The sequence below is a fragment of the Lithobates pipiens genome, unplaced genomic scaffold, assembly GCF_037356315.1.
Source record: "Lithobates pipiens isolate NorthernLeopardFrog02 unplaced genomic scaffold, aLitPip1_a1.2 Scaffold_79, whole genome shotgun sequence".
Classification (NCBI taxonomy): domain Eukaryota; kingdom Metazoa; phylum Chordata; class Amphibia; order Anura; family Ranidae; genus Lithobates; species Lithobates pipiens.
This window is the reverse complement of record NW_027507902.1, coordinates 1,288,211-1,297,695: the sequence shown is the minus strand read 5'-3', so window position 1 is coordinate 1,297,695 and position 9,485 is coordinate 1,288,211. Positions and strand designations below refer to the sequence as shown.

The 9,485-nt window shown below is 50.0% G+C and overlaps 1 protein-coding gene across 2 annotated transcripts in view; it reads left to right on the top strand.

Annotated features, from left to right (window-relative positions):
* The first annotated feature begins 1,295 nt into the window (after window positions 1-1,295).
* Window positions 1,296-9,485, top strand: part of LOC143960002 (gastrula zinc finger protein XlCGF66.1-like) — a 28,081-nt gene continuing 19,891 nt past the window's right edge. For both annotated transcript variants that reach the window (XM_077468252.1, XM_077468253.1), the window contains exon 1: window positions 1,296-1,327. In XM_077468252.1, the coding sequence (XP_077324378.1) occupies window positions 1,315-1,327 (13 nt within the window). In that variant the 5' untranslated portion in view covers window positions 1,296-1,314. The remainder of the gene's footprint in view (window positions 1,328-9,485) is intronic.

Sequence of the window (9,485 nt, the reverse complement as noted above, 5' to 3'; positions counted from 1 at the left end):
GATATGAGATTGTACAATCAGATTGTATATCATCTCCTCTCATACACAGGATGATAATATCGGGAGATGTATGATATGATATGAGATTGTACAATCAGATTGTATATCATCTCCTCTCATACACAGGATGATAATATCGGGGGATGTATGATATGATATGAGATTGTACAATCAGATTGTATATCATCTCCTCATACACAGGATGATAATATCGGGAGTTGTATGATATGATATGAGATTGTACAATCAGATTGTATATCATCTCCTCATACACAGGATGATAATATCGGGAGATGTATGATATGATATGAGATTGTACAATCAGATTGTATATCATCTCCTCTCATACACAGGATGATAATATCGGGAGATGTATGATATGATATGAGATTGTACAATCAGATTGTATATCATCTCCTCATACACAGGATGATAATATCGGGAGATGTATGATATGATATGAGATTGTACAATCAGATTGTATATCATCTCCTCATACACAGGATGATAATATCGGGGGATGTATGATATGATATGAGATTGTACAATCAGATTGTATATCATCTCCTCATACACAGGATGATAATATCGGGAGTTGTATGATATGATATGAGATTGTACAATCAGATTGTATATCATCTCCTCATACACAGGATGATAATATCGGGAGATGTATGATATGATATGAGATTGTACAATCAGATTGTATATCATCTCCTCTCATACACAGGATGATAATATCGGGAGATGTATGATATGATATGAGATTGTACAATCAGATTGTATATCATCTCCTCATACACAGGATGATAATATCGGGAGATGTATGATATGATATGAGATTGTACAATCAGATTGTATATCATCTCCTCATACACAGGATGATAATATCGGGAGTTGTATGATATGATATGAGATTGTACAATCAGATTGTATATCATCTCCTCATACACAGGATGATAATATCGGGAGATGTATGATATGATATGAGATTGTACAATCAGATTGTATATCATCTCCTCATACACAGGATGATAATATCGGGAGATGTATGATATGATATGAGATTGTACAATCAGATTGTATATCATCCCTCATACACAGGATGATAATATCGGGGGATGTATGATATGATATGAGATTGTACAATCAGATTGTATATCATCTCCTCATACACAGGATGATAATATCGGGAGATGGTGATTGGCTCCCCTCACTTTCTCTTCCACCAATCCCAGCACTGGAGGGGGAGGAGACTACAACTCCCATGATGCAGTGGGGTGGGGGAGGGGGCACTTCCTGTGAGTGGAGTGGATGGTGGATGGAGGTGAGGATCGGTGGGGGAGGGGGGGGTCTCGGGACGGTCCTGACAGCTATGACATCATAGGATGGGGGGGAGGGGGGATTCTATAGACGGTTTCAGGGACATGACATGGTGGGGGAGGGGGACCTCTGGGGGGTCTCGGAGGACATTTCGGGGGGTCGATCTGACGACTTCCCCGGATTTCGTTCCAACAAACAAAGTTTGGGGTCCCCCTGGGAAATCCTCAGGGGACCCCAAATCTGAGGAGGAAGGGGAGAGGATAAGTGTGCCCCTCCCCCATATCACACCACATGCCCCCCACACGGGGAGATCTCATCCAAGTCGGGGGGACCCCCCCCCTCCCGGCAGAGCCCCTCGTCCCCCACTGATGAGAAGGAGGGGCTCTTACCAAAGACCCCGGAGCGGCAGATTTGGGGGTCTGGAAATAGAGGGGGGGGAGGGGGGTTATCAGAATGGTAAACAAAAGTTTAGGGACTTCCTTCTCCTCATCCTGGATGGGGGTCCTATAGATGGTAATGAGGACCCCACACCCCAAAAAACCCTCGGGGTACCCCTAAGAATACATATCAGACCCTCATCTATGGTGAGTCCCTGGTGTGGGTGTCTAGATGGACCCCATGCAAAAAAAAAAGTGGGGTCCCCCTTTAAATTCCATATCAGGCCCTTATCCTGGATGGGGGTCTTATAGACAGTAATCAGAACGCCACACCCCAAAAAAACACTCAGGGGTAACCCCTAAAAATACATATCAGATGGGCGTGGCCTGGCCGCTGAGAGAAATGGCCGCTTGAATGCTCAGCTCCCCTCCTCCACACCGCATTACAGCGCTGAACGCCGTCTCCCGCTACCCGGACTGCTACCCGGCCCGACAGACACCGGATAGTCTCCGGATTATGTCCAAGAAGAAGAGCCACTCAAAGGACCCCGCAGACTCCTGGAGGCCCCCGCAGCACGACTCTCAAAATGGCGCCGACCGGAACCCGGGAAATCCGAGGCCCCCTCATGGCGGCCCTGCGGAAGCTCCTCCTCCGATCCGAGTCCTGGAAGAAGAGAAGGACCAGAGCGCAGAGCACTTCAGCTCCCAATAGTGATGGCCGAACAGCTCGCCCGGCGGTCGTTTCGCGGCAAATTTCGACTGTTCGCGGTCCGCCCGTTCGCTCGCCTTTTCCCGTCGTTCGCCCGGCGGACTTCTGTGTTTTTACTGTGTAAAGGAACTTTGACCTGATGACACATCCATCATGGGGTACAGGACAGCCAATTGAGACATGACAGCACATGGACACTTGTACATTCCCCCTAACCTATAAATACACCCGATCCGGCGGCCATTTTACATTCTTTCTTCTGTCACTGTAGGGAAAGGATCCTGTGTGGAGTAGGGACAGAGAAAACGCTAGCTATTTGGTACACAAAAGTTCTTTTCAGGACTGGTATAGGTGTTAGGTGTTGATAGGTTTGCTGTGCTACTGATTGTTGCAGCAGCCTGAGTGTCTTTTGTCAGTTTAGAGAAAGGGAAAGGACGCTGTGTCTGCTGCTATTGTAGGGACAGCCAGATTAGTCATCATCATCATCATCATCATCATCATCATCATCATTAGCTGTTACTATCAGGTCCACAAAAGTGCTATTCGAGTAACCAGTTATTGTTCCAGCAGCCTCTGTTTTGTCAGTTTGTATAGGGACAGGAAGGAAGCAGTGTGTCAGGCAGTGAGGGTCAGTTTAAACAGTTGCTATTACTATTAGTTCCACAAAGGTTCTTTTCAGGACTGGTATCAGTGGTACAGTAATAGGCTTGTACATGTATAATATTCTTTCTTCCAAATATAGAAAGAATATTATACTTGACTGCTGCCCTTCTGCTGCAGTCTGCTAATCATTCACAACTCACTTGTTCCACAAAGCTCTTTATCAGGACTGGTAACTTGGTCTGTCTAGGGTGCTACAGTACATAGGGTTGAGTGCGGTACAGTCTGCTGTTCTATAAGGACTGGTATCGGTCCACAATACATAGGGTTGAGGTGCACCACTGCTGACCGCTGCCCTATACTGCAGCAGTCCTTTATCAGTATAGGGACTGACGTACAGTCTGCTAATCAGTCACACACAACCTACTTGGTCCACAAAAGTTCTGTGCTATGCTGACTTCCTCCTGGGGCTGCTTACGGTGCAGGTGTCAGTGCTGTATATCACGGTGCTGCTGTCAGTGCTTAATGTCACTCTTCTGGTGTCAGTGCTGTATGTCACGGTACTGATGTCAGTGCTTAATGTCACTCTTCTGGTGTCAGTGCTGTATGTCACGGTGCTGATGTCAGTGCTCTGTATCACGGTGCTGATGTCAGTGCTGTATGTCACTCTTCTGCTGTCAGTACTCTCTATCATGGTGTTGCTGTTAATGCTGTATGTCACGGTGCTGGTGTCAGTGCCCTCTATCATGGTGCTGTTGTCAGATGACTCTATCACGGTGCAGGTGTCAGTGCTGTATATCACAGTGCTGCTGTCAGTGCTGTATATCACGGTGCTGCTGTCAGATGACTCTATCACGGTGCAGGTGTCAGTGCTGTATGTCACGCTGCTGATGTCAGTGCTCTCTATCACGGTGCTGGTGTCAGTGCTCTCTATCACGGTGCTGGTGTCAGTGCTCTCTATCACGGTGTTGCTGTCAGTGCTGTATATCACGGTGCTGCTGTCAGTGCTGTATATCACGGTGCTGGTGTCAGATGACTCTATCACGGTGTTGCTGTCAGTGCTGTATATCACGGTGTTGCTGTCAGTGCTGTATATCACGGTGCTGATGTCAGTGCTTTATGTCACGCTGCTGATGTCAGTGCTCTCTATCACGGTGCTGTTGTCAGTGCTGTATATCACGGTGCTGTTGTCAGATGACTCTATCACGGTGCTGTTGTCAGTGCTCTCTATCACGGTGCTGTTGTCAGTGCTCTCTATCACGGTGCTGTTGTCAGTGCTGTATATCACGGTGCTGTTGTCAGTGCTCTCTATCACGGTGCTGTTGTCAGATGACTCTATCACGGTGCTGTTGTCAGTGCTCTCTATCACGGTGCTGTTGTCAGTGCTCTCTATCACGGTGCTGTTGTCAGATGACTCTATCACGGTGCTGTTGTCAGTGCTCTCTATCACGGTGCTGTTGTCAGATGACTCTATCACGGTGCTGTTGTCAGTGCTCTCTATCACGGTGCTGTTGTCAGTGCTGTATATCACGGTGCTGTTGTCAGATGACTCTATCACGGTGCTGTTGTCAGTGCTCTCTATCACGGTGCTGTTGTCAGTGCTCTCTATCACGGTGCTGTTGTCAGTGCTCTCTATCACGGTGCTGTTGTCAGATGACTCTATCACGGTGCTGTTGTCAGTGCTCTCTATCACGGTGCTGTTGTCAGATGACTCTATCACGGTGCTGTTGTCAGTGCTCTCTATCACGGTGCTGTTGTCAGATGACTCTATCACGGTGCTGTTGTCAGTGCTCTCTATCACGGTGCTGTTGTCAGTGCTCTCTATCACGGTGCTGTTGTCAGTGCTCTCTATCACGGTGCTGTTGTCAGTGCTCTCTATCACGGTGCTGTTGTCAGATGACTCTATCACGGTGCTGTTGTCAGTGCTCTCTATCACGGTGCTGTTGTCAGTGCTGTATATCACGGTGCTGTTGTCAGATGACTCTATCACGGTGCTGTTGTCAGTGCTCTCTATCACGGTGCTGTTGTCAGTGCTGTATATCACGGTGCTGTTGTCAGATGACTCTATCACGGTGCTGTTGTCAGTGCTCTCTATCACGGTGCTGTTGTCAGTGCTCTCTATCACGGTGCTGTTGTCAGTGCTCTCTATCACGGTGCTGTTGTCAGATGACTCTATCACGGTGTTGCTGTCAGTGCTGTATGTCACGGTGCTGGTGTGAGTGATTTATGTCACGCTGCTGATGTCAGTGCTCTCTATCACGGTGCTGTTGTCAGATGACTCTATCACGGTGCTGTTGTCAGTGCTCTCTATCACGGTGCTGTTGTCAGTGCTGTATATCACGGTGCTGTTGTCAGATGACTCTATCACGGTGCTGTTGTCAGTGCTCTCTATCACGGTGCTGTTGTCAGTGCTGTATATCACGGTGCTGTTGTCAGATGACTCTATCACGGTGCTGTTGTCAGTGCTCTCTATCACGGTGCTGTTGTCAGTGCTCTCTATCACGGTGCTGTTGTCAGTGCTCTCTATCACGGTGCTGTTGTCAGATGACTCTATCACGGTGTTGCTGTCAGTGCTGTATGTCACGGTGCTGGTGTGAGTGATTTATGTCACGCTGCTGTTGTCAGTGCTCTCTATCACGGTGCTGGTGTGAGTGCTCTCTATCACGGTGCTGTTGTCAGATGACTCTATCACGGTGCAGGTGTCATTGCTGTATGTCACGCTGCTGGTGATCATCTCCTGCACCCTCTTCTTTGCCTACCCTGGTCCCTGACCTTCCCTCTCCTCCATTGCCTTCATGCGCTCCACAGTCCTGAATTGTCACAACAATTTCCCATATAAAAAAAGAATGCTTGTAGTTGTCGATCCCAAATTCACCTCATACATGTGTTATGTCATTGGCCATGTGGTGGGACTATGTTTTCCCTGCTAATAATTACCTCTTGGCTGCAAATTCGACTTGAAGGTTTGAAACGTTCGCCTGCCATTGAAGTCAATGGGGCCCGCCGCGATCGTTCGGTTTCACAAACGGTCGGCCTCGTTCGCGAAACGTCCCGTTGGAAGTTCGTCCATCACTACCTCCCGGACTCTGTCCCCAGAGACATACCAGCCAGGGTGCATTTTTTTCCATGTCAAGGAGGAGATCATGTGAGTGGCTAGGGCCCTTCCATGGAGTGACACTCTTCAATGACATTTCCGGCGACTACTTCCCAAGCCCGCAAGGCCTTCTTACCGGTCACCTCGGTTCTAAACAAACAAAAAATCCCCTACAAATGGGGATATCCTGTTAAACTCATTGTCTCTCATCGCAACCAACAAGTCGCTATGTTATCGCCGAAGGAGGGCCTCAATCAGCTTCTTAACTGGGGCCTGATAACCCAGGCGCCTCCCCGCCCCCCACCCGCAAGGCCGTCCTCAAAGATTGCTAACCTGTGGGAGCCCCACGCTGCGGCCTAATCGCAAGTCGCTTGCCTGTACCGTGCAGCTCTGTTACTGGTTAACCGTTCTTACTTTTTATAGATGGTTCTTTACTTACCACAAGTTTTGCAGTTCTAGTCATGGTGTGGAGGAGTGGAAGCGGATGTTTTGTCCCCCCCACGCTCCACAATTCTTCATGTGCTAAACACATTTATTGGTTTCTATTTTTGAATATCTTGCAGTTCTACCTGATTTTGATATATAAGATACGTCATTTTATTACTGCTTTACCTACAAAGCCTTAACTCTGCTAGCTCAGATCGGGCCTGTTTTGCTCTGATCCAGCTTACTGCTTCCTCACTACCGTGTACAGGGCAGGAATTAGGGTGGTCGGGGCCCCTGGGCTTGAATCACTTTCTACCTTCTATACATTACCATATTTATCGGCGTATAACACGCACCCCAAGTTTAGGAGGGAATTTAAAGGAAAAAAACTTTTACGAAGGATGTTTAAGGAAAAAAACGTAAAAACTTAAACTTTAAACGCCCATCAATGCAGCCTTATCAGTGTCCATCTGCAGCCTTGTCCATCCATCTGTAGCCTTGCCCATCCTTCTGCAGCCTTGCCCATCCATCTGCAGCCTTGCCCATCCATCTGCAGCCTTGCCCATCCATCTGCAGCCTTGCCCATCCATCTGCAGTCTTGTCCATCCATCTGCAGCCTTGTCCATCCATCTGCAGCCTTGCCCATCCATCTGCAGCCTTGTCCATCCATCTGCAGCCTTGTCCATCCATCTGCAGCCTTGTCCATCCATCTGCAGCCTTGCCCATCCATCTGCAGCCTTGCCCATCCATCTGCAGCCTTGTCCATCCCTCTGCAGCCTTGCCCATCCATCTGCAGCCTTGTCCATCCATCTGCAGCCTTGCCCATCCATCTGCAGCCTTGCCCATCCATCTGCAGCCTTGTCCATCCATCTGCAGCCTTGCCCATCCATCTGCAGCCTTTTCCATCCATCTGCAGCCTTGCCCATCCATCTGCAGCCTTGTCCATCCATCTGCAGCCTTTTCCATCCATCTGCAGCCTTTTCCATCCATCTGCAGCCTTGCCCATCCATCTGCAGCCTTGCCCATCCATCTGCAGCCTTGCCCATCCATCTGCAGCCTTGTCCATCCATCTGCAGCCTTGTCCATCCATCTGCAGCCTTGCCCATCCATCTGCAGCCTTGTCCATCCATCTGCAGCCTTGTCCATCCATCTGCAGCCTTGCCCATCCATCTGCAGCCTTGTCCATCCATCTGCAGCCTTGCCCATCCATCTGCAGCCTTTTCCATCCATTTGCAGCCTTGCCCATCCATCTGCAGCCTTGTCCATCCATCTGCAGCCTTGTCCATCCATCTGCAGACTTTTCAATCCATCTGCAGCCTTTTCCATCCATCTGCAGCCTTGCCCATCCATCTGCAGCCTTGTCCATCCATCTGCAGCCTTGTCCATCCATCTGCAGCCTTGCCCATCCATCTGCAGCCTTGCCCATCCATCTGCAGCCTTGTCCATCCATCTGCAGCCTTGCCCATCCATCTGCAGCCTTGTCCATCCATCTGCAGCCTTGCCCATCCATCTGCAGCCTTTTCCATCCATCTGCAGCCTTGTCCATCCATCTGCAGCCTTTTCCATCCATCTGCAGCCTTTTCCATCCATCTGCAGCCTTGCCCATCCATCTGCAGCCTTGCCCATCCATCTGCAGCCTTGCCCATCCATCTGCAGCCTTGCCCATCCATCTGCAGCCTTGTCCATCCATCTGCAGCCTTGCCCATCCATCTGCAGCCTTGTCCATCCATCTGCAGCCTTGTCCATCCATCTGCAGCCTTTTCCATCCATCTGCAGCCTTTTCCATCCATCTGCAGCCTTGCCCATCCATCTGCAGCCTTGCCCATCCATCTGCAGCCTTGCCCATCCATCTGCAGCCTTGTCCATCCATCTGCAGCCTTGTCCATCCATCTGCAGCCTTGCCCATCCATCTGCAGCCTTGTCCATCCATCTGCAGCCTTGTCCATCCATGTGCAGCCTTGTCCATCCATGTGCAGCCTTGCCCATCCATCTGCAGCCTTGTCCATCCATCTGCAGCCTTGCCCATCCATCTGCAGCCTTTTCCATCCATCTGCAGCCTTGTCCATCCATCTGCAGCCTTTTCCATCCATCTGCAGCCTTTTCCGTCCAACTGCAGCCTTGCCCATCCATCTGCAGCCTTGCCCATCCATCTGCAGCCTTGCCCATCCATCTGCAGCCTTGCCCATCCATCTGCAGCCTTGCCCATCCATCTGCAGCCTTGTCCATCCATCTGCAGCCTTGTCCATCCATCTGCAGCCTTGCCCATCCATCTGCAGCCTTGCCCATCCATCTGCAGCCTTGTCCATCCATCTGCAGCCTTGTCCATCCATCTGCAGCCTTGCCCATCCATCTGCAGCCTTGTCCATCCATCTGCAGCCTTGTCCATCCATCTGCAGCCTTGCCCATCCATCTGCAGCCTTGTCCATCCATCTGCAGCCTTGTCCATCCATCTGCAGCCTTGCCCATCCATCTGCAGCCTTTTCCATCCATCTGCAGCCTTGTCCATCCATCTGCAGCCTTTTCCATCCATCTGCAGCCTTGTCCATCCATCTGCAGCCTTGTCCATCCATCTGCAGCCTTGCCCCAGTGTTATTTGCAGTCTTGAAATTTAAAAATGGCGCCGCCAAGATAGAGTCCTATGTATCGCGGCGGCTCTCGGGTCCTCTTGGCAGCTCTCGGGTCCTCTCGCAGTCCCGAGTGGAGCCAAGAGTAGCCGAGTGTACTCGGCTCGGCTCACAGTCACGCCCAGTCCCTGTGTTATGTCCATCATAGGGCAGGACTGGGCGTGACTGTGAGCCGAGCCGAGTACACTCGGCTGTGTATCTTGGCGGGGCCCATGGGCTTGAGCCCAGTCAAGCCCAATGGTAAGTCCTGCCCTGACTGTGTATTGAAATAACTTGTGCAACGCTTATTTCCCCCCCCCCCCCTACCTCTTCGCCCCGTCCCTTCCCCCTCC